This window comes from Cardiocondyla obscurior, linkage group LG04 (genome assembly GCF_019399895.1).
Source record: "Cardiocondyla obscurior isolate alpha-2009 linkage group LG04, Cobs3.1, whole genome shotgun sequence".
Classification (NCBI taxonomy): Eukaryota; Metazoa; Arthropoda; class Insecta; order Hymenoptera; family Formicidae; genus Cardiocondyla; species Cardiocondyla obscurior.
The window spans coordinates 9,155,954-9,181,371 of record NC_091867.1 but is presented as its reverse complement, the minus strand read 5'-3'; the positions used below and the strand labels follow the sequence as shown (position 1 = coordinate 9,181,371).

Genomic DNA, 25,418 nt, shown 5'->3' with positions numbered 1-25,418 from the left:
CCGAGCAACCACGAGGGGGAACAGCGCGAACGCATCCGGGTAATTATAGTTCGCCCGATGGGAAAATTATGAAAGCGCGAGAGAGAGAGAGCGCCCTGGCGCGGGGTCGTTCACGTTTCCACACTCCGCGACCCTCGGATCCGGATAATCCTAGGCCGCTGATCTCACATCCTGCCGCATCCGGTTACAAATCCGCGTATTCTCCCCCTCCCCCTCTCTCCGATTCCCTAATTAGCCCCGCTGCGCGACACCGGAGGCGAATATGCTCGTCGACGCGACAGATCTATTTGCCTTCATTCGCGCGGTGCTTCCGTTTTCGCGGCGACTTCCGGACGGCAATTTTCGTCGCGCGCGTTGATCAACCCGAAGAGAACCTCTTTTCTCTCTTTTTCCTTTTTAACGACGTTGAATTTACAGCCGGAATAATTTATTCGTCGCGGCGCGCCCGGCAAAGCGCGCAAAGACCGCGGGAAATATATAAATATATTAATCTATCGTAAGAGTAATCGCGCACGCGGCGTTCCGCGTCGGCGATCGGATGACCGTTCCCTGGCCGGTGCAACGGATATGCGTAGGCGCAACGTGCATCTATTCCGCGTCGCGGGCGAACTTCGGAAACTTTGTCGCACGTTAGCGCGGACGCGATCTTGGCCCGTCGCCCGGCGCTCGTTTCTAAACCGATTAAAACGGCTAAATTTCCGTAACACCTGATCCCCCGAGTTGTTTTTTTTTTCCGCGCGCGGTGACACTTTCGTCGCGAGCATGACAACGCGTATTTTTAATCGCCACTAGCGACGTTTAACGCGACGAACTGCATTACGTTTCGTTTAAATTATTTTATGTAAAGTTCTAACTCGAGAAAAATTTTTTTTACAAAGTTTTTTCCTTTTTACTTTTTTTTTTTTTTTAATTGGATTAAATCCGAGACGGAAGAAAGATAAATATGGAGTCCAAGCGGTCCAATTCACGAGCGTTATCACGTTATTTGAGCACGACTACAGGCAACGTGAATTAGAAACTATTTCGCGATGGAACACGCGCTTTTAGAGAGAAGTTAAAGGCGGTCAGGCGTTTCCTCTCGCTCCATGCCTTCCAGCAGCGGGAATTCGTAAATATTTCAACCGTATGCTAAAATAAAGCTCGGCCGAGAGTGCGTCAGCACGTAGCGAAGCTCGCCCACGAGTCATGGAATTTTATACGTGACATGGATTTGTGTGCGAAGCTCCTTTCGTGCGAATTGCGATTTTCAAGTGACAATTTAACGCCGAATGTGATTTAGTCCTTTTTTTTCGAATGTTCTTCAATACTTCCTACCTTCTTATTCTTCGTATATTTTTCCCTGTTTATCAAATTAAAATTCGTAAGCGAGTCTTGACTTATATATTTTATCCTTTCGGGGAGTAATAGAAAAAGAAAATTACCTCGCAATTACGAACAAAAGTCTGCCAAAGATCGAGCTATACTAAATGGAGAATTATACCTGTCCGACTTATCCTTGATCTATACTACGGCCATGAATCGGCAGTCCAGGCAGTGGCGGCTCGCGGCGGATTTTCTTGAGACTAAAATCAGTTCGTTTAATAACCCAACCGGACATTTTTCTTACTGCGTGGCAATCCACAGCGATCCATTACGATCGGAACGTAAATGTAATACCCGTGTAACGTTCTCCGTCGTCTTCCGATGCTGAAGCGACGCCGGGGGCGGTTGAAAGGACCTCCTGCGGGTCCCTCGGGCGAGACTTCGCGAGAGTTCTACCGAGTTCCACGGACGGGTATCTCGGGAGAGCGCAAGACTTTGCCAAGTCCGTGAAGCTGGCGACAGTTCCGCGGGCTCGCGACCGTGGCGCTACCTGCGCTTAGTGTCCTACGCGGACAGTCGCCGCTGATTCTCGATCCCGCGCAGTAGTGGTGTTTATTTACGTTCGTCATCGCAACGTCGGGCCGATTGATCTGCGCACGTAATCGAGCCACCGCAGGAACCGCGAACGCGGACCTTTCGTCCCCGCGAAAGCCGAGCCGTCTCGCCCGCGGCGTTCCGCTGGCCCGACGGGCGAAGACGCTGGACGCGGGCAAAAGAGGACGAGCTGGTGGCGACGGAGGCTAAACCGCGCGTCGGCCCACCGATCTGTCATCCCGCGTAGGCGCGCCATCGCCCTCCCTCCCCGCGATTGCACCGTGTGTCGTCATCGCCGTCGGCCGAGCGGCTCTAACCTCGCCGAGACCCGCATACGACCGTCCGCATCAAGGGTCCCTTGTTCGACGCGCCCGTCGGCGGCCCGATGCTGCGCCATCGCTGACGGCGGCTGAGGCCAGCGCGACGAGTATGGGCGACGAAGACGACGTGCTGCCGGCGCGTCTTCAGAGGCTGGAGATTGACCGTCGCTCTACGAGTTGTCCCCAGTAAGCATCGCCCGCTTTCAGCGAGGCCCGAGGCGCTCCAAGCGCCGCATTATCCACAAAGAACGGCGTCTCCGAGAGCCACGGACTGTTTTGCTCGCGATGGTAACACATGCGATTGCCGTCGACGAGCGAGCACCGTATGAATCTCTTCTCGAGTCTCTTGATGCCTGGACCTTGACGATGTCTCGACTTTGAAACGCTTCTCCGAGACGCCGCGGCCAAGAAATACATTTTCACTCCGAAAAACACCTGTGGCTCTTGTTCAGAGCGATTTCGTGGTTACAGCAGCTTCACCATGACTAGTGATAATTATACAGTAGGCGAGAACCCGTTAACCAAATTTCTATTAGAGCAATGACTAACGTTATCGTAAGATTTGTATCTGAATAACGTTGTTAACGAGTCTGTTTTGTAAGATAATTTTCATCCCGCAAGCTCCGACGTTGAGAAATGTATAGAACTTTGACGAGAACTGTTACATACAACAATTTCTCACTGCGATGGTTTTTGTAGAATGAAAGTTATCAATGAATACCTACGCTGTGCTTTCTATATTTAATCAACGCTGCTTACTTCTGAAGTCAGTTACTTGCTTCGCAGGTGCTCAGGTTGCCAAGATAAAAGTTACGCCAGAGACGAACTAGCAACGGAGGCAACAAAGTGGCAAACTCTGATTCATCAGTCATCGCTGAATCTAGCGACCGAGTTTCTTTGTCAATTGGCATATCTCCTATTGCTCAACCGAGCTATCGAAACTTCACGTTGTATACTTTTCGTAATCCCGGTCAAGGTCGACTAGTAACGCGACGGTATATTTTTAATGCACGCGTTTCGTTACCCATCAGAAGCTGCCCGAGTACACGATCGGGTTTTCAACGCGGGATCGGGTTTAAGTACAGCTCGATTTCATCTGAGAAAACGTTTAGTCGCTCTATTTATAAACCCATAGACACCGTGATGCCGGAAATAACATCCTGGCGGTATCGATAATAGATTTAAGAGAGAAAAAATTCGACGGGAGGACAGTAGGAAATTATGAAACAGAGTTTGTCAAGGGGCTTGTGAAGCTGCAGTAATGTTTATACAAATTGCGATCAGTATGATTGGATAGAGACTTGTATGTCTTCACGGAATCCTTGACTATATAAGAAGGTTGAAAGTTCAAATCTTGCTTGTAATATTGCATAGCTTTCCGTGTTCTAATTTTGTTATTTACCTTGAAAAGTGTATTCTATAAATTATCAAAATTATTAATTAAAAAAGAAAATTAAGAAATTACAGTCGACAATATTGTTATCTAATTAACAAGATTTCTTCGTTTTTTTTAGCATTGCGATGGGGGACAAATCGAAGCCGATGTGCTTGTTCGGTGAAAATTCCAACGGCAACTGTTTGTTACAAAGAAGATCCCTGCCTAACAGGCCTACCATGTTCCCAGTCAACCCAAGAGGTATCAAGAGTACAACGAATTTCAAACCGTCTAAGAATGAGAGAACGGTCGAGAGGACTAAGAGGAGCACCATCCTAAGGGATGCCATTTTAAAGTTAAGCGCCCCCGGTACCAGCGGTCTCAGTGATAACTCGGTAGATACGCTGTTTAACAATACGTGTAAGCTCAGTATTTCCAGTAAAAATTTCAAGGTAATCGATCACAATTCGGTCATGAAGGACTTCAAGGCTCTGAAGATCAGTAAAAGTAACAGGCAGGCTAAAGACGACACTAGTATTCAGGATGAGGACTGTGAGGGTGCAAGTGGCTTCCACCGTGCTCGCAGTAACACGATGCCGAACTTAAAAAGGGGCCCCGGTCCGGGCGGCGGCGAGCAACGGACGACAACGGGCAGCAGTGGACAGTCGGATGCTAGCGGCAGCTCGTCCGGCCAGCAATTATCGAGCTCGCCGAACACATGTTCAGTCCAAGCGCGAATATCACCGCCCTTGTCAAGCGACGTCACGATCGGCGAACTCGCCGCTTACTTTGAGGAGTTCGTTCATATTCCAAAGAAGATGTCGCATATGGCAGAGATGATGTACACTTAATAACTGTAAAGTATCTTCAATTACGCATATACCGAACGCAAACTTTCTTTTCTTTTTTTTTTTTTTTTTTTTTTTTTTATATATATACACACAGTATTCGAGACTGTGTACATTTCATTCTTTATATACGACACCGTCTTTCCTTGTTTAATGCGTCCAAATTTATTGTCTAAATTATTTTTTTAACGTACTAATAATTTTAGCAAAACGTTTGCTCTCGCTCTAGTGTATAGTTCTAAAATTCTTAAGCTATTTTGTATAAACGTTCGGAAAAGTGTAGCGAGATATCAATGTACTTTTTTTCCGCATTATTCTTTTCTCGCTTTTTTTTTTTTTTTTTTTTTATTATTATTATTTTTTATTACATCATCTACGCGCACGATATTTGGTTCTTTTAGTGTATAAAAGGGAAAATGGATTATTATATTACCTGTATTTAAAAGAAAAAAAAAAAAAAAAAAAACAACTTTTGTATTACAAGAAAAGAATAATTGGTTTTAGAATAAATCGTATGAATTGAGATCGAAGTGTAAGTGCACCCATACAATCACTAGATACTCTCGCATGTGCATTCACGTGCGCATTTACATCTTTAACAAAATAAGACTCTTCGCCTCAATTAAATCAAAGAGTTTGTCATATAGGGCGCCAGTGAAGGAGCGGCATTAATATGATACATAATATATTTATCTGCATAGGCTTACGACAATTAATATAATAATAACACAAATTAATCGTTAAGTTACTTAATGATAATAAGCTTTGGTATATAAACAATGACAACAGTGTATTGATCGTTTTCGCTTTAGGTACAGTACGAATTTAAAAATGCACGTCGACGCGGCGGTGACGAAATGCGAACTTCACCACGTGAAGAGAACTCGGAAACGTAAGAAAGCCAGGAGAGCGAGAAATTATTTTTTGGTGTGCGCATCACGTGAGACAACTCTGTTCTGCAAACGATTAATATTAATACGATAATCGTGGATAATCATCGCCCCCCCTTGGGTGGCACGGTGCTCTCATGGTCGCCGCGAGACGACAATGTCGATCCTTCGTATCAAAACGCATGAAAGAGAGAGAGAGAGAGCGAGAGAAGATAAGATAGAGAAAGATTTGTCTCTATATCACAGATTTACCAAAAATTTCGTTTTAACGGGGAGCCACGAACGGGGGAGAAGTTACGCTGTCTCCGAAGAAGGCATCGCGAAATCCACGATTAATTGGGAGGATAATTTTCATTTAAGTACAATATATGCGTATACCGCTGATCTCGCCTCTTTCTTAGGTCACCGCATAATTTAAACATCGCCATTCGCAAATAAAGAGGACGCGGGAACGATACGTCCGAGGTAATTCTCAATAAAATACGAATTAAGTTACCCGTTAATATTTGAAAAACCCGCGACTTTTCACGCCTGAACGTAACGAGTACGCGCGTACGAATGTAATTTCAAGTTTCCTCTCGCGCGGTTGATCGGAGGTCTCATTGTATAAAATTGTGTGCGATCGACAAAAATATTAATCTACTATCGGATTCAAGAAGAACATACACGTTCCCTTCGGAAACTTTAAGAACGATCGGACGTAAGATTCCCGATAGTACACGGGCTTTATTTAAACAATATCAGTCTCTATATCCAGTGGTAAAAAGGCCACGACGCCTTTACCATAATAATTTGTAAATACATGGTCCAAATGTGATCCGAATGAAACAGTCTACGCGAATATATATACCATATAACGCGAACGCTTTCGGGTCGCTCAAAAGTAACTCTTTTTTTTTTTCTTTTTTTTTTTCCAACACGATATCGTCATCGGATGTACGCCTAAAAGACGATTTAATCTTTCGGTTATTTAATAGCGTCTTTTAGACATCCTTATGACGCCTCGTGGTGCTCTCGTCGATTACATTAAATTGTTCCTGTTGAGCTCGCAGTTCAAACCCTACGTTATTATTATTTCTTTTCCTTTTTCCTTTTTTAATCTACGACCTACGGCAGCGATCATGATCGTCATCATCATCAGCGAAATTTCCAAGTGATCGTTTATCATGAGAAAACAAGTTTATCATCGGTATAAAACGCTCATAGAAAAAATGTATTGGACGTAATACACCTACTCTCTAACGCTACGTAAACGTGAACGCCTTTTCACGCGCACTCTTCCATGCGATGTCGCTATAATTTTATTGGAAATATGCTACGTACCATGTAAACATCGCGGCGAGGATTTCTCTTATGCACTCTAGGAGCTTTGTAAAATAAAAGCCGCTGCAATATCAAGGTCTATCTAAACGGCGTGGAAACCGACGTCGCCTGACGTCAAACGGGCATTACGGTCTTCCAGACATTTGTGTGCCACGATAGCCAGACGCAAATGGGCTAGATAATATTTTACAAATCGTTTACAATTTTATTCACAAAGCGAGTCTGGAAAAGCATCGTGTCCGCCCGACGTTTCTGTTCGACATGTTTTTTTTTTTCTTCTATCTTTTCTTTTTCCTTTCTTTTTTTTTCTTCCGCGCGAAGATACGAAACTGATATTGCAGCCGCGTTCTAACTTATTGAATAATAATCGGTGTATTTATGCGGCGTTTATCGCGTTATTGCTCGTAATGCTCCTCTGGTTTAGTCGCAGTAAAATACACATGAAAAGAGGATCACGCTGACACGGATGTAACAATTTTCTACGCTCGCATGCGCGCAACGCACTTACATTTTATTTTCACTTTAATCACTAATATCTATCGTATCGTAATGGCTCATCGCGTTTATCGTGACATAGTAAAATGTATATACTCAAGTGTCGATCGCACCCACATTCTTGTTGGTCGACTCTGATTTCTTTTTTCTTTTCCTTTTTTTTTCTTTGTCAATTAGTTTCTACTGCAATGTAAAAGAGATACGGGAAGCAGAATCAAGATTGAGTAACATTTAATTATTCACTATCTTTTTCAAATTATAGGTCTGCCCACAATATAGTTTGAGCACCAAAGATGGCAATAGTAATTAACGTTTTTATAAAAAAAAAAAAAGAAAAGAATGCTTTTACTCGCCCACCGAGCTACTTACTCGATCGCGGCATAGTCTTTAATTACTAGCTTAGCCGAAGTTAAAATATCAGAAATTACAAGTTAATAACCAGAGTCGGGTTTAATCGATGTCGATGCGACCGACTCGATCTCGGGGTCTCGCGTGTAACGTGCCTTTGTGGGGACAACGTCGAATCCAGGGATAACGGAGGCAAGCTCCGTTGAGAACATTTTTCTCGAGCATTGCGAAAACAGCAAAGTCGCCAACGAGACTCGTCACGCTTATCGTCTAAGTAATCCCTATTCTAATCTCCGTCGTTTGTATTTATTTCCTTTCTTTCGCCTTTAAGTAGAAAATTTACAATTTTTCAGACACTTTGTACGAGTAACATCGATGACTTAAGTTTATCCGAAAATGCATTTCCGATTTATCCCGACGCGCAGCCGTCGCGCCGGCTTATATCGCGAAAACGGGCTTCGGGATATTTTTCTTTTCTTCTTTTTTTTTCTTTTTTTTTTTCTCTCAAACGCATTCAAACATTCACACTTATCCGAATATTAGTAACTTCCTCGCCTCTCTCATCTATTCTAATGTTTATACCCTTCTTTTTCGCTCTTCAACAAGACCGGTACTTTGCGAAGAAAAAAAAAAAAAAAAAACAACGTTTTAAAACTCAGCAATATAGATTGGAAAAAAAATCTGCAAGGTATTCGCCGTACCTTTGCTGCGTATAAATTAATTATCCGTACAACGATGATATTAAATATCAATGTGATGTGTTTAAAAAGAACTATAAAAGAGAAGATCGGTAGAGAGAAAGCGGGATACAATCGCAAATACAATTGGATTTGGCAGACACGTTTGGCTGTGCGCACACTCGAGAGAGCTTTTGCCATTGTAAATTATTTTTGAACAATAAGTTAACAACTTTTTTTTTTTCTTTTATTTCTATTAGATAAAACTCGATTAACGATCGACTCCTTCGAGAATCCTTATCGATGCATCTCATTGCTCATCCGCGTGCGTTTTACAACCGAAATTAAATTATCGCATAGCAATAACAGGCAAGCGCACGTTCACACGATTCTTAATACTTAAGAGGAATAAGCGGTCGACCGTTCGATATCGAAAATAAGCTTCACGCGGCTTGTGCGCAATAATTGTTCTAGACGGGGGTTCTCCCCTCAAAGTTTCTTTCGGCGAACAAATTATATGCGAGAAATATAGACATCCCTTTACGTCTAATTTTACACACGCTTCAGCCATTGCTTGAAAAAGTTCGCGGCAGCGTTTTCACCACAAACGGTATGTACGAAAATTTGTCTCGAGGTTTCACGCATCCAGAAGCTGGACCTTAGGAAAATTCGGATGCAATCCGAGATCAATAAAATATAAATACAACATGCTCTTGTATGATAAAGTCCACACACTCGCACTACGCGGCACACGCACACACTCCGTCACGTTCTTCCCTTCTCATTCTATGTATATATCTCGTAATCATACGCTAACATACTATATACGATTATATTGCATAATCTATAATTTCGAATTTTATCTTCAAATTTATTTCACGTTATTTCTCCGACACCGTGACCTGTGTCCAAATTTACCGACAATGCTAACTTTTTAGTCTTTATTGTAGTGTGCTCGTCGTCGAAAGTACGAAAGCACGTTTAAGTGACCGCGAATTGTTTTGGGCAGGTAAAACGACTTGATTCCCGCGAGCCTAAGATCGCAGTCGTTTCTCGTTTCAGATTCTAAATTTTACGGTTAACGCCTGATTGGTCGTGAAGATTAGAATCTTATCAATTCGTTCGTACGAACAGTACTTATAAAAAACACCATGGCACACTCAACTTCCAATCCGATTGACGATTTTAGTGCTTAACACTAAAAAAAAAAAGAAAAAAAAACATATAAGAACACGTAAAGGATAGAAGAGAGAAAAAAAGACGAGAGAGAGACAGAGAGAGAGAAAGAGAGAGGAAGAGGAGAATTTTTTTTCGGCAGCATTTGACAGTGGTAGTTCGATAAATTCGCGGCACTGTTTCTCGTGAAAATTGGTCGCCAAAATTTGTAGAAAAATTTTTTTGCAGTCAAAAAAAAAAAAAATTCCATCCGTGACTGCGGTGCGAAGTATCCGCGAGGGAATGTTCTCTCGCTTTTCTCTCCGTGAGATTGATCTCCAGTCCGCAAGGTTTCCGATGAGGGGTACGTGCTAAATGATTGACTTAGCAGTAAATACCATAAAATTCCATGGCACAATTGATGTGGGCTGGATGAAAGTGACCGTGTGGCGCCAGATGATTTTGCATATATTGATGGGCTGTATATCAGTCCGTCGGCGGTTCGAGATACGGTATTTCGCTAGTGACATTGAACGACTCGAAATAATGATTCAGGAACTCGAACGTGGGTCGCTTCTCGGGGCTAGCGTCCCAACACTGCAACATCAGTCGGTAGATGCTGTCGGGCAGCGGGTGATTCAACGGCTTCGGCATACGGTAGCCCTTATCTACTTGCTCGATCACTTCACGGCCGTGCATACCTAAAAAAAAAAATTTATTTAATAAAACAGATAATAAGATAGGCTTAAAATATTTTTTTAATGAATAAAAAATATTTCTTAACGAATAAAAAATATTTTTAAAAATTACCAGGATAAGGAACTTGTCCGTAAGTGAAGAGCTCCATCAATAGGATTCCGTAGGACCAGACGTCACTCTTGATACTGAACCTGCCGTAGACGATGGCCTCCGGCGCAGTCCACTTGACGGGGAATCTGCTGCCCTGTTTCGGACAATACTCGTCGTCCTCGATCACCCTAGCCAGACCGAAATCGCAGATTTTCGCTTTGTTTTTTTCGCCGATCAGCACGTTCCTCGCCGCGAGATCTCTGTGTATGAGCTGCTTGCTCTCGAGGTATTCCATGCCAGAGGCGACTTGGGCCGCGATGTAAATCAAATCCTCGAATTGCATGTATTTGCCGTCTCCTTTTCGGAGAAAGTCCAACAAGCTGCCGTTGCACATGTATTCCTGCACAATGTAGATGGGTTCCTCTTTCGAGCAAACCGCGTATAACGCGACTAAATGTCTGTGCCGGAATTGCTTCATTATCGCTGCCTCCTGTAGAAACGCCTCGGTCGACATGGTCCCTGGACGTAGCGTTTTTACGGCTACCTCGATTTTGTTTCGCCACTTGCCGTAGTAAACTTTGCCGAAATTGCCGTTACCCAGTTCCGAGATTAGCTGTATCTCGTTCCTGTTGATCTCCCACTTGTCGCGCAACTCGGGCCCGAGATCCCACATGTCCGGCTGCGGTTTCGGGCAGGGCTTCGAAAGTACATGGCAGAGACCCAGCGCGTTTTCTGAATAATAAAAGCGTTCGTTCAAGACAAATATCGTTTCATTATTTTATATTTAATTATTAAAAAAATTTTAAAGCTCAAAGACTCACTGCTGTACGCCATGACCAGAGCCGGCAAGCTGGAGAACGTTTGATTGGTGGCGATGAAGAAGCCTCCATTGTCGAGGGGTTTAATCTTGTAATGCTTTACGTGGTGACCCCTTCCTTCCTCCCAATCCTTGACGGACAGGCTGTAACCCCGTGGATTGTGCTCGCTCGGCCTCACCAAGAACGTACCGCGTGGATTCTCGGCGGCCAGCAGCAGCTTGCCCGCCTCTTTGCGCGACACATTTTCGAAGAACCAACTGCGGAGAGCGGCGGCGTTAAGCACGCAATATCTTATCGGGAGATACAGCGGCAAAGAGGGTCGGGGGGAAAGAATAGAAGATAAATGCTCACTCTTCGCTCTCGACCGACCGCTCGACTGCCACGAAGTTCCACGGAATCAGGCCTTCCTGCAGAGTCGTTAAATGCAGCACTCTCCACCAATCCGGCTCGGAATCGTCGAGGACTTCCATTCGGTCGCCTTTCATGAAACTAACGTCGGTGCTCTCTCGCGCCGTGTAATTGTACAGTGCCACCACGATCTTGTTGGATCTCTGTGAATGCGCTGCATCGGCAGAGAAACGGTAAACGTCACGTTAAATTTTCCGACCGAGGGGCGAAATCGAGGACGCCAGAAGAGACAATTTAACTTCGTAAAACACTTTGGCACGAGGGGGAGGGTTCTAAGCCGACTGAATGGCCTCTACTAATTATTTGATACAAAAGACGATAATAATCGGAGAAACGTAACAATCTCCGTTCCTGCCTTCCATTTATATTTCAGTTTATTTTACGTTAAAGAATTCACAGCCGAATACGGATTTTGACAAATTTCGCTTTTACTATCGTAAACGCGGTGCAGAAATTTTGCGAACGGTCTCTCTTGTTCGGAATATTAATGAAAATCGCTTTTTGTATCAGAGAGCAATCTAATTAGCTATGTAAAATTAAAACTAGGTCGGTTTTAGCAACGGAAACGTACGAAATGGGTCCAGCTACACGCTAAAATGCCAAGCGGGTTTTCACAATGAAATTTAGGGCTCGCAAAATAAGATTTCTATCTGGTGGGTTGTCTACGGAAGCAAAACGAGAGTAACATAAAATACACACATGCAGACTTAACAGGCGGATTCGTTTTACGGGGTTGCTGATGCGGTATCTGTAGCTTACAGGGTGTCGGCCTCGGTCGGATAATATCCGCCCGAGCTTGCACGCCTCTCTGATTTGGGTCGGCGGTGTATCGGTCCAAGGAACCTCCATTGCTGTGCTTTGAGCTGAGTCCCGTGTCTGCTTTCTTATAGCCTGAATAGAGAGAAAAAATCCGTCTCTCATCAAGAAAAAACCAATCCGATGAGAAAGGAAATTCTGGTTCCTTCATCTCTCCGCATTTAAAAGTCTACGAATTTTAATAAACAAGCTCTCGCCATCGATACATCCCGCCCCAGTGCGAGATCCGCTACTTACGTTGCCGGCTCGTTCCGAAAATATATCAGCGTCGATGTAACAAACATCTTTAATTAATTAACAATTTCAATCCAGCCTGCGGCGCAACCACTAGTTCCGTGTATTACCGCGACGTATCTCGGAAACGAAGTCGAACGAAAACCGAGACGGATTTTTAGTTCCTCGAAAAAAAAAATTAAAAAAAAAAAAAAGAAAATAAAAAAAAGAAAAAAAAAAAGAGTACGTTCGATTTGACAATTACGGAGATGAACGGAAGGGGGGAAGAAACTTTAATCATCTTCTTCTACGGATCTTTAACGCAATCATTACCATTATTAATTATTACAGTGATAAAAGCGGTAATTACTTCTACAGTGCACGTTGTCGATTCGCAACTGGACTCACCGATCGGTTGAGACTCTTGCCGTTTGCTGCAACACTTCCCCATACTGGATCACTTCGTGCCTGGTCTACCTCTGCCGCGAGTCCTACGCACCCTCTATCCCGGAGATGTTCGCGGGGCAAGTCTCCATCGTCGCGTTGAAACTCGGCACGGGACCGGGCCCCGGGCTGATCGTGCCGGGAACGAAGCTGTATTATCGCTGCGAGCTCACCTCAGAGTCCTCTCGCCCGTCCGCCCATCGCCGGATTATCGGACTCGCCGGCTCCCTGCAACATAAGGCGGACGAGATCCGTCGTGATTCTGCCCGTGGGATTATTATCGCGACAATGGTCGCGGGGTGCCGCGTCACGACCAAGGTCTGTGCGAATCGCAGTTCGTTCGACAACGGGAAGCTCGCGGCTCTCGCTCCGATCAAGTGCGGACGTCGCGGACGCGAAGTCATCGTCGCCAGAGCAGCGATTAACCGCACCGTCAGCAGCAGCGTCATCGCGATTACCATCGCTTTCGTCGCTCTTTATTGTTATTCTTCGATCATTCGGCTGATGATCCGGCCGGGTATAACGTAAGGCAATAAACGATCCTCTGTTGCGAAATAAAAAACGCGAGGCCTCGTATTTGCAAGCCGAATATCATCGGCACACGTCCGTGCATGTCTTCTTTTAATGTCCGTGACGATTAAAATTAACGCCATTTATTAATTTTATTTTTTTTCTTTCTTTCTTTTTTTTGAATATATTAATTAATTAGAATCAATCAATGTAACGCGCTGGAGATGTACGACCGAATAATTATCTCAAAAAGAAAAATACAAGCAGAAAGCGCGGAGCGATGGGACAACAAAAGGGGGAGACGAGCGTAAAAATCGAAGCTCGTGGCCGATTTTACTTGAATGGCCGTAAGCCAATGGTGCAACAGAGGGGAGGGGGAGGATATCTACACAAAAAAAAGAGGAGAAACCAATAATTATGGGACCAACGATGCCAAGCCGGCTACCAGCGCCCTTCCGATTATCTCCATATCATTAAATAAAACGAATGGTCTCGCCAGTAACATACCCCGAGTTTTTAATTAAACAGCTGGACCAGAAAAAAAAAAATAATAATAAAAAGAAAACACTCTTCGAGCCGGGAAAGTTAATTACAGATAAAAAAAAAAAAATAATTTTTAAGAATAATTTATACCGCGATAATAATTCGAGATTAGTCGCAGCTGGCTTCTTCGGCTTCCAAAATCCGCGAAAAAAAAAGAAAAAAGAAAGAAAGAAAAAGGAAAAAAAAAGAAAGAAAAAAATGGGGTACGCAATTAACTTTTACTACGGAGAAGAAATCGTTTCAGGCTCAACTGGCAGCGTGCGATCGTTTCAATTGACGAACGCGCCTTTGCCGATGCACATCCCGTGCGCGCGATGGGGTCGGGGAACAATCGTCCGGAATCGATTTGGATGTGGGTCGGCACAACCCCCTGGGTGCCGAACACCGCGAAAGCACGGCGTGCGACCGCCGTTCGATCGGCACGACCCGACTGCGAGCTATAGAACAACTCGGGCTCACCGTCTCCCCCCCTCCCCTTCCCCCCCGACCCACCCCTCATCCATGCGCACGTGTATGCAACGGGGTAATACACGGGTAGCGAAACGATCGATATCCTACAACACGTATTCGTACACGGCGACGTCACGCTCCGCCATCCGGCGGAGCTTTTACGTTGGCGAACAATGCGCCACCGTGGACAAAGACGTATTAACGTAAACGACGGGACGAAACGTCCCCGATCGCCCTCGTCGAGGCTGCATAAGCGCGGGGGAGAACCGTCTCGACGGATCGGAAAATAGGAGCGACTTGTATTCGCGAAAATCGAGAAGTTCGGAAGCGCCGAAGAAGCGCCCCGACACCCCCGATCGAGGGAGACCTTTGCTCGAAAATTCTAATCGGTGCATCTTCAAGCGCGATCGCTTGATAAAAGCTCTTATTGGGCAAGGCTGAAATGTTAATTTGTACGTGACGATATATTTGTTCGACGGCTCTTAATTTTATCTAAATGCATTTCGCGGGAGGTTCTTCTTACTTGGTTCCCCGAAGCGAGATACCGCGCGATAAGATTGCATTATGTATAACCTTCCGGTTGAAATCCCGGGAAAATCGCTGACCGTTCTTATCACTTTTACTTCCGTTTACGATTGCACGATGCAACGAAGTGACTCCGGTCGATCTCGCGTGATAAAGTGTAAACGGCGAACGCTTTAAGGACGCCGAGACGTGAAAATTTACCGTCCAACGACGTCGTGTGTGCGGATACTAACCGTAAGGATAGATCGTAAAAGCGAGAGCGTTAGTTATTCTTGATACGAAGTTACCTTCTCTCTCTCTCTCTCTTTCTCCTGAGGTAATAACTTTGTTGTTTTCCTATAGAACTACTTCCCACGTCGCCGTTATAAAGCCACAAGGCGTAATCGAACATCTTAATAACGTTAAAGCCGACGGCGGAGTAGTGTAAACTGTTTGTCGAAGCATTATCTTACATTATAAAGTGCCTCGAAATCACTGAATATTAAAATGGGTTCGAGAGATTTTCCATAAATAGCTCGTAAATAAATCATGAGCGTGAATGTATTTAAAGTTTCTCACGAGAGCTAACTTAATTGCAAATAAGAAATACTTAAAAAAAAAAAAATACACTGAAAATGTTTTCTTTTTTTTTTTCTTTATAACAAAGAAAACCGCTGAAATTTTTATGCCGTCAAAATTAATTAAGTAGCACGCTAATTAAAACGTACGATTTATTGTTACCGTAATTTATCAGCCCGTAACGCGTTAACCTATTCAACTACTTCAGCGATCTGGTTTTTATGAAATAAATTCTATAATGGTAATGCATACACAGCTTTCTCCCGGCCGCAGCCGTTCAAAAGGAATACTTTTGCCTTTCAGCTATTAAGGTAAAAAAATGCGTGCACGTTTCTCCGTAGCAAATTTTATTTTCGTGCTAATCGATAACGTTTATGCGTCCGAGGTGGATAAAGGAGCGGCTACAAAGATTGGCGAGGTAACGATGTAGATCGCGCGCGTTAAAATTATTAAACGAAAGATGATAAACTCCGCCGCGAATCACGAGCTATCCACCTGGCATTGCACTTTCGATGGAAATATAAATGCCGTCGCCTCTCGCCCTACTGACCAAGTCCGTCCGACTAATGCTCCAAATGATGATAGACGGCCTCAATTAAAGTCGCCTTCGCTCGTGAAGATCAGTAAGAAAATTTACGCTCTTACTCGGAAGAATAAATCCGTAGATAATTTAAATTAATTTCTCTCTACATAAATTACTTTATATTATAAAAATTATTGTACATAAAAATATGTAATACAATTCGTAATGTAAATATTAAATAAAATAACGATATTACTCGCAAAGATCTTCCACCGTGTTTCCCGACGTTTTTTTATTTATTTATTTTTTTTTCTCTTTTTTCTTTTTCACGTTGAACATTTAAATCCAAGACGAGTCGGGCTTCGTTAACCGGCGTAATTAGCGGATTTCCGTAAAAAAGTTCTTACGTGACCGTAGAAGCGGAAAAAGCTGGTCGCGAAAGAGGCTCCGTCGTCTTCCGTCCATGCCAATGTTCCTCGATCACGAAGCAAAGCGGAAGTGCGTTGTCGTCTACCTTTTCTCGCCGTCGCGAAACAATGCAGCCGAGTCTCGTCGACGCGACAATGCGCCCCGTGTTCCGGTGCACAGCCGGGAACGTCCTCCTTCCTTTTCTGCCTTCGCGTTTTAATCCCTCGCGTTATCAATTCTCCTTCTCGAGAAGCCCGGGATTTCGCTAAGCGTGTAAATCATAAAACATTCATCGAGCTGGCGTGCCGTGACGCCCGTCCCGGGTGAGGTTTTGCCAGACGGCAAAACGCACGCCGTTGAATCCTATTTTCGCACCGATCCTTCGACCCGAGGAAGAGAGAGAGAGAGAGAAAGAGAGAGACGACGGCTTGCTTCTTGCTGAATCCTCCGACAATGATACATTAGAACCTGACGTGCCACTTAAGATAAATTCGCTTGAGAAGTTTCGCTCGGAAGCTTGAAACGGCGACGTTTAAACAGCGATATCACGGCGGTTAACAATCGTTAATTAACGACGCCGTGGATGAATAATTGGAATTCAATTTCAGGGCCGGCGGTGAAAATGTAGGCCTAGTCCTTCGCTCACGCAGCTTAGCTTGCATAACGTAATTACCACGCGCGAAGTATAACCACCGCGCCTCCTTGGCTTACATAATAATTCCCGCGGGTATGTAATCGTCTTCCGTTCAATGCTGTTCCACGTACGTGTGGTTGACGATGGCAATGCGTCTCTTGGAAATTAATGATAAAGGCAGTAATGAACGTTAAACTTTCGCCGCCGCGGTTCCGCGCCGGTGCGCGCTCAACCGGAGGAAACGTTACCCTTATCATTTCCGACATGTGCGCACTTACGCAAAAGCGCCGGGCGCCCCCGCGTAAAGCCCCGTCTCGTGCATACCGGTGGCGAAAAAAAATTATACTCCGCAGGCGGCTGCATATTTTTAGCCGAGCACCGCGAACAATGGAGGATGACAGGTGCTTTCATGGAATTTAACGAGTGCGCGGCCAGGAAAATTTCCCACCGCGAATTAGCGCCGCGGATGGAGGGCGGGGTAAGGGGAAAAAAAAAAAAAGCGGGGTTTAATCGCATAGGGCCCTAGGCGGCACGGAGTAAGGGCCCCGGGTACGTAGGGCAGTTTCACGGTCGTTCCCGGCGACTCGGACGCGCGACGAGAAGAAAGAGGCCCTTTCCCCACGGACCGCCGGGAGCCACCGACCGACAATGAGTCACGTAAGCCCTCCGTGAGTCACGGGTGCGCGACGTACGACTTGGCGAAGGCCGAAGAATAGCCCGTCGTTAGACGGTACCGATCTGGGAGAGTGCTCGACGTAAGTCGAGGCCGGCCGTCGTAGGGCCTCCCGGCGTAAAAGCCTCATCGGCACCCCTTGCGTGTCCATCTTCACGGTTACTGACCGACAATGCGACAGGTAAAAAGTAAAAAAAAGAGAGAGAGAGAGGAAAAAAAGAAAAAAAATTAGAATACGCCGCGAGGAGTCGTAAAAACCCAGGTAAAGGTAATCTCCGGTTCTCAAGTACCGAGCGCAACTTTTTATACGCAAACCGAAGACGACATCCGCATTTAACGCCGCGAGATAAAGTCGCCGGGATCGACACTACTCATTTCCTTTTTTTTTTTTTGCCACGGTAATCTTTGCGGATTTATACCGTATTAATCGACGATGAAGATAACGCTTCAATAAGACGGTGCATTGAAAGTGCCGCACGCGCGTCAGCGTCGTCGTCTCCCAAGACTTTGGAGCGTCGTATCTCAACGAGGGTAAAAGTTATGATTCATGTTGCCCAGGAAAATGGAATTTTCCTACGGACCGTGGAGGGTTATTTTAGGACCTCGCTTAATTAAATGCCTACAAATAGCACGGAACAGGGAAGCTCGCGTTTTACGAGGCCCTAGGGCTCCATCCCTTCCGAGATTAAGATATCGATGGGCCGAAAAATGTGTGCAACGGTGCCTGGGAGGGTCTCGTACATATAAAATTCTATTTTTTTTCCCTCCCCCTCGCCCCCTCGTGGCCTTCTCGTTTCCCGCGAATTACGTGTCCGAGTCTGTTCGAGCGGCAAATCGCTTTACTCCTATCTTTGCTCGGCCGGCGCGCCGCGCTATTCGATTTCATTTTTCTCCCCGCGCGCTCGACATAAGCGCGGGGAAAGCCGTAGAACGCGTTTTGAGATACTTCAAGGCCCCGGCAGTTAAATGGGATCGACTTCGCCTCCATTCGTTTTATATCCTTGCCTACCTGCCATGCACCGCGCCGACGTGTTTCGCGAGCAGCCGTGCTCTTCCTTCTGTGAAACCGGACGCTTCGTCTTCGCCTCTATCTTCCTCGCGAGGACAGCGCGGAAAGCGGAAAAGTCTGAGAAACGATCGCTTCCGCCCGAGGAAAGAGGATCTTCGCGCGAAATCCGAAACCGCCGGGCTGGAATCACTTCTCGCGCTTTTTCAATCCGATAACGGTCATTTAATCCGCAATCATCGCAGTTGACTTTCGATCCACGCCGCTCACACTCGGACGGGAAACGAACCCGAAGAAGGCACGGGAGCGGTCCGTTTTCCTCGATATAATTAAAATCCATTCGTACAACTCGGCGGAATTATTTACGTTAATTTCGCAGGGCTTCTAATAGCTCCGTCTATTATTAAAATATTTACCCGGGCGCATTTCGTCGGATTCATTTATCGCGATCCGCCCCGGGGAGCTTCTACGTTTTGCCGAACAGCCGGAAAGCCCCGTGGCGTTTGATGTTTAAGACTCGCAGCATTTCTAGGAGCGCATATTCCGAGAGAATTATAAACGACTGGATGGCCGGCCGTCCAAGAGGATATTAAGGATTCAGAGAGTGCCGCACGGTTTGCCGCACGTTCGAGCATACAGATGCGAGGAGGCCATTATATTGCGGCGTTACGATATACTACCGGCGACCGATAGTTTCGCGTGGCTAATACATAGTATATGCATGCGCAGAAGTTGGAATACTCTAAAATTTTGCCCTACGCAAGCACGAAAGCCTGCGAATGCTTGTTAAAGGGGGTTATATCGCCGGGGCGTCGTTTACGCTTTACGTGTTAATCATAAAGCTTAATGAATCGCCCGCAAATTACCGTGTAACAGAACCGAGGGTGTCCGAGATCTAGCCGCCTTTGTATCTCACAACACCGCGGGAAATTGAGCATCAACGCGAAATCATTTATAATTCTTAACACGAACCGCCCGCGATTAATTAAAAGCGTAATGAAAGTGTTCCCAAAATTAGAATTAACTCTTACATTTTATTCCGGCGTTAAATTTCACGAGGACGTAACGATCGGTTACGCCGGTAAAAAAAAAAAAAAAAGATTTTCTATTATTCACGTAATTTTCTTCCCACCTGCCTCCCTCCCTCTCTCGATCACGCTGAACAATCGTTTTAACGTTCGATTAGGTGCTCGTAATAATTTCGTCGCTTAGAAATTCTCGATAAATCGGCGGGTTGCCATTTCAGATTACTCGCAAATCGAGCGCGCGCGTTTCGGCGCGCGGGCGATCATTAATAATTTAAAGGTCTCCACGGTCGATAAGCCGTATTATTCCGTCAGTTGCGGCCGCAGCGCTTAAGAATGGACTTTCACATACCGCCGATATCGGCGGACCCAGATCTAATCGCGGCAAATCTATGCGCGGGCACAGCCGGGCAGCACCTAGGCGGCAAAACGCGGCCAATGTCGAGAAGGTGTCGACACGGGGCACTTTACATTGCACTGGCGGCGGCCACGCATGTGACAGTGCGTTCGCTCGTGCAGACGCGTTAAAATCGATCCCTTTTTACCCAGACCTGAGCGTCGCGATTAACTCCGCGACACCGAGCAACGGGATACGCGGGGAGAAAGGATGCGGATAAAAAAGAGAGCACTACCGCGCGCGAAGAGGAAAGCCTTCGTGCAAGGACGGAATTAGCGCGTAACGATAAGAAGGAAAACGTAAGATACCAAGTGGAAACGTCGTTAGGATCCTCCGAATGAGATCTCTTCGTTTACATAAAAAGAAAAAGAAAAAGAAAAAAAAAAGAAAAAGAAGAAAAAAGAAAAATAAAAATTTATTCTCAAGGAAAATTCTTCGAGCGGAACAGTCGGGTGATTAGAAATAAAATTAGAATAAATTTGCACGTATATTTATTTAAAGGGAAACGAAATTTAATTTGCAACTAAGAATATTATAATCTATTGACTCGAAATTAATTATGATTGTAATTGGCTTGGTGAAATTGCCATTGTGTCGTCGCGCGCCGCTGAAACATTTTCCAGAGAGCGTCGTAGGTTCTACTAACGACGTGAAAGGCTCGAAAGGGCACGCGGGGCAATTTCAACGACGCGGGGGTGGCGCGAGATCTGCAACGTGGGGTAAACGTCTCTCTCTTCCATCGGGCCGTGCTAATGCTTCGAATCTGCTCGGTCTTCCGGCCAACGCGCCGACAAAGCTTTGATGCCCCCGTACAGTCGGAAAAAAGCTCAAGTACGAAGACTTGACGGGAAGGGAATCGTCGACACCGGAAGGGAATATAGTCAGATAACATTGGGGGAAGGAAAAAAGTTAACGTTGTAACATTATCGATAAAAATTCAACGGGTCCGGTAAACAAAACCAGTTGAAGAAGCCAATCTCTTTGAAGAATAATTAATATCCTCGTCAACAGAATAACGTCTATTTTCCACGGATAAATATGTGGTAATCAAACGCAAATCAAACGGTAGCACGGTGATTTTCCGCACGTGGGAATTGTGCGTTTGAACGGCACATTTTTTTTTTTATTTCCCTTTTCTTTTTTCCTTTTTTTTTTTTCACCGCGACTCCATACGTAATAAAATTGACCCACGCGCTCACGTCTAATAAAGAAACGCGCAACGCGCGATTGGCGAGACAGCCCGATATCTATGTTCGCGATGTAACGCTTCGCGAGTTTCTCTCGGGCGTGTATGCGAGCACACGTGCGACCGGGGGAAACCGCATAATGCAGCCGCGCGTTTTCCGTGCATGCAGTTGACGTTCTCACGCGCGAGAAATGCATCTCGCGCGTTGTATTTCGCGCGCGACGCTCTCGGCGGCTACACGTTTTTCGCGTTCTCGCCCGTCGGATCGGATTTTCCCGTATACGTCGCCGGGGAATATCGTAAGGACGAATACGTGGCGCGAGCACGAGAGAAAACTCTAACCCGAGGGGGAGATCGATCGATGCGCTCTCTCGGTTCGCCCGGAAACCCCGTCCAGAAATAAGCCGGCGAGGGAAGAAGACGATGGGGCGGTCGTATGACGACGGCGCTGATTTTAATGACAATTCATGCGAGAATTGGATCGTCAAGGACGGCCTTCTTTTTCTCCCTCCCCCTTCTGCGTCCTGCGTGGGCTCGCTTCGATTTTATTCCTCCCCGATTCGCTCCCGAAACGGATCGTTTGTTCGCGTTTTTCGTATCGATTGGCGCTCGAGTATACTTTTAGCGCCCGGTGACTAAAGCAAACAACCGCGACTTTCACAGCCGGCCGATTTTCGCGATTGAAACGGGTAATCGGACTTTTCTTTGGATTAATTTCGTAATTATAGGGTGTTGACCTCGAATTTTTTCGAATATTCCTGGCTGCGATTAATGTCGTCTAAAAAGAAATATGTACGCTAGTAGAAACTGCAGTCACCAGCAGCTACTCTCTCGCACGGCGAATCTCGGGATTATATGTACCGAACCTGAGACAAGCTTCTTTCTCCCAAACAGACTCGTTGAATTCTCATTAAACATCCCGGTACCTGCGCTGCGTTTCGCAACTGCATATACTCCGGCTGTATATCATTTATCTTGCGCCCGGCGCGTTATATATTACCAACAATCGCGGCTCTTTCTCAAGCGTCCTCACGCGTTATACCTCGGGGGAGTTTGAAATAAATACCCTTTTTTCCGCTCGAGGTAACCGAATTTTTCGCGCGTCCCTTTCATTGTCGCGCAATCAGCACGTAACGCGCAGCATTTTTTTTTTTTCCTTTTCCTTTTCGTCGCGGCATTTACGCGTCTCGTTGCCGAAACGAAACGGTCGTCGTTATTTTTTTTTTTCTTCCGATTGCGACAACACGGCGCGTTCGTCCGAGTGGGGCCCGCCGTGGATCAAACCGGGCGACTTTCAGGTTTCTAGAACACTTGGACGCACCATTTCAAAGGTCGGCGCCCTGTTCTCCCCCCTGGGGCGACTAGCATACGCGCACGGCGCTCGATATCGAAGCTGTTTGTTGGCTCGGAGGCTTCGAGACTTGCCGGCGGACGAAAACTGCAGCGCGATCCCACTCGCCGTCGCGGCGAGAGTCGGCACTCGTTAAGATGAATCGACGAGAATTATGCAATCGGTACCTCGGAGCGAGGTGCGCGCCCACCTTTCTCCTCCCCGGAGGGGCACTCGTCCCGGCTGAATAATTTAAATCCCCGAAAGAAGCCCCGCAAGCGGTATCCCGAATTCTAAATACGGCGTTCGATCTTGGTTAAACGGAAATGTGTAGACGCCAGGAGGTTCACGAGGGGAGGCGATCTAATTTAAAATTATATTCTTACAGATTAAGCACGAAGACTCGGAATAAAATGCGCGTTCAACTGCGAGTGAACTTTTTTTTTTTTCTTAACGAGCGTGACAAAGTTCCGCGGACTTTTTAATTTCAAGTCCAGTTACGGGGGACTTAAACTCTTTAAAGCGAGGTGTTTTGCAGCCATCCTCCTTTGTTTCTTAATTGAACGATAACGACTTGAGAAATAGAACGTATCTTTTTGATAATATCACCTTAAAAATTTCCGATTCCGTTGCAAAAGTAAATAGTTTGAAAGTAAGTTTGTTTTCCAAGAAGCGTGGCAGGCAAAAAGAAAAATCGCGACGGCAGTCGCTTTTCGTCAAGGAAATTAAATTAATTGAACTGTTAATCTCGCGCGTCAATGAGTGCCGAGTGTATACTAATATAATTTTCATTCTCACTCAACGTCGCACAAACGTTACTTGTGCTTGACCAGCCACTTTCGACAACGCCGTGTGAAAGACTCGCGAGTAAAGCGGCACTTCTCGAGCCGAAACGACTCAACTATTGATAGTACTACCAATGTGGCCTTTGAGAGTTTCGTCTTGGCTCCGTTTTTCTTCTCATTTTTTTTTTCCTCCCCTTTTTCCCCTTCAACCGAGTTCGACTTTAGGCGTGGGCACGAACGCCGTCTATTCACGTTTCTCGCTGCCGTAAATTCTTCAGCCTTGGTTAAAAATTTTCCCGTTAATTGACGCGAACAAAATTATATTTTGTTTTGCACTCGACAAACGCGTAATACCCGATCGCATCGTCGTCGTCGTCGTCGTCGTCGTCTATCCGCGTCGGATCGACCTAGCCGTGATGCAATGCAGGTAACGGTTAAGCTGCGAGAGACGTTTCTACGGGACGGGATATTATATGTGTATCTGCGCTTTGTAACACCGAGGTGGGACAACGAGATCTCGTATTTCAAAAGCAGGTCCATTAATTACGCGTGTGAGAAATTACGCTTTGACTTGAGAAAAGACGTGCGTATATTATTTATTCAGCGAGGTGCAGTGTATCTAAAAGAATTTTATTTAAAAGAATTTTATGAAGCAGCCGATTTCGGATTATTAATAGTTTTTCTTTTTTCTTTTTTTTTATTTTTTATTTTTTGTTTGTTCGAATTTTACTTTGTGAGATGCGTTATGAATATTTTCCAAATGCTAATTCGAAAACGTATTTCGAAAAATGAAGCGAAAGCTACGATTGTAGTACACTTAACGCGTCTGTGATATATTGTTTTTATAATAACGGTAGGACGTACGCGCGATGTCTCGATATATATGGAAAATCGATTTTCTAAATTACCCGAATACGGAAATTTATTGATAATTCCGATGAGGCATGAAATTGCCTCTGGTATGCTGCACCGCCGGGCGGAACGTAAATTACACCCAGTCTGACCATTGCCGGGTTAAGTACGTCTGGCACATAACGATTAAAGGTACTTCAACTGCGAGAATTATAAAAAAAAAAAAAAAAAAAAAAAAGAAAAGAAAAACTTTAAAAAATAAAATAAAAATTACAAGAGAAAGAAAGAAAAGGAGTCGCGTAGAAAATTAACCTCAGAAGGTGCGCTCGACAATCGATAATTTATATTATTATTAATTACCAATAAATATACGCAATATCACCATCAATTAATTTCCAATTAATCATCGATAATTAATTAATCAAAATATCACTAAAGACCGTGCGATCGACCGTAGGGAAGTTATTAAAAATTCAAGGAAATGTAATGAGACGAGAAACGACCTGTCCCTGTGGACGAACAATGGCAACAACAGAGGACCGAACGCGACAAGAGCGTAACGTTTGTTAAACCACGAGCTTAATCACGAAAATACACCGGCAAGCCCCCCACCGAAAACGAGTCGTGCACGCGCTTTACCGTAATTACGTTCCCCGATATTGTATTCTTGGTCGCATTTAGCAGCTGTGATTTTCGATAGCGAGTCGCGCCGCGTGCGGGAGAACGCGATCGATAGTCATAATACGGTTGCTACGTGCACGTTATCACGCAACACGTACCTATGCTGATTTAACGCCGTTGAGATACGGGCAAGATTCTCAATTAGCCATCGCTCCTTATTAAAGACGCGGGACAATTTATCTGTTCCCCGAGCGCGAAATTAATATTAACATCGAGCCCGTCTCGCGATTCTCGCGGAAACGGAATTGTCGCCGCGTTTCCGTAATATCGTGCCCCGGGAACATTAAAATTATCACGACGAATTCGGGGAAAGCGAGCGTAGCTGTAATTCCGTACGCAATTAACGAGGTTTTCTGGAATGGCTTCATTTTGTATTAGAAAGTGACTTCGAGGCAGCTGAATGTCTACCGTGTCGTGTAAACGTGCAGTTAAAATAAAATCCCAATGTAATCATAGAAATATGAGTATTTAGTCATTAATTAAAAAAAAAAAAAAAAAAAAGAAAAGAAAGGGAGGA

At 45.2% G+C, this 25,418-nt stretch overlaps 2 protein-coding genes across 9 annotated transcripts in view; one reads left to right on the top strand and one right to left on the bottom strand.

Moving 5' to 3' along the window:
* The first annotated feature begins 1,840 nt into the window (after positions 1 to 1,840).
* LOC139101573 (oxidative stress-responsive serine-rich protein 1) lies at positions 1,841 to 4,964 on the top strand. 4 transcript variants are annotated; one of them, XM_070654821.1, is made up of 3 exons: positions 1,841 to 2,402; positions 3,731 to 3,986; positions 4,071 to 4,964. In XM_070654821.1, exons 1-3 carry the CDS (start codon positions 2,326 to 2,328, stop codon positions 4,440 to 4,442), a joined length of 705 nt encoding a protein of 234 aa, XP_070510922.1. In that variant the 5' UTR covers positions 1,841 to 2,325; the 3' UTR covers positions 4,443 to 4,964. The 4 variants fall into 4 exon arrangements, with proteins under 4 accessions (XP_070510922.1, XP_070510919.1, XP_070510921.1 ...); XM_070654818.1 differs by having other exon boundaries at positions 1,844 to 2,402; positions 3,731 to 4,964; XM_070654820.1 differs by lacking the exon at positions 1,841 to 2,402 and adding an exon at positions 2,420 to 2,718 and having other exon boundaries at positions 3,731 to 4,964.
* Src64b (Tyrosine-protein kinase Src64B) overlaps positions 4,766 to 25,418 on the bottom strand; it is a 34,354-nt gene continuing 13,701 nt past the window's right edge. The window contains exons 2-7 of one of the 5 annotated variants that reach the window (XM_070654800.1): positions 12,780 to 13,043; positions 12,042 to 12,233; positions 11,286 to 11,496; positions 10,938 to 11,191; positions 10,138 to 10,848; positions 4,766 to 10,028 (exon numbers count right to left, since the gene is read on the bottom strand). In XM_070654800.1, coding sequence (XP_070510901.1) covers positions 9,814 to 10,028; positions 10,138 to 10,848; positions 10,938 to 11,191; positions 11,286 to 11,496; positions 12,042 to 12,233; positions 12,780 to 12,822 — 1,626 coding nt within the window. In that variant the 5' untranslated portion in view covers positions 12,823 to 13,043 and the 3' untranslated portion in view covers positions 4,766 to 9,813. Of the gene's footprint in view, positions 10,029 to 10,137; positions 10,849 to 10,937; positions 11,192 to 11,285; positions 11,497 to 12,041; positions 12,584 to 12,741; positions 13,044 to 25,418 lie in introns of those variants that run through there. The other 4 variants (XM_070654804.1, XM_070654803.1, XM_070654799.1 and 1 more) reach the window with 4 other exon arrangements.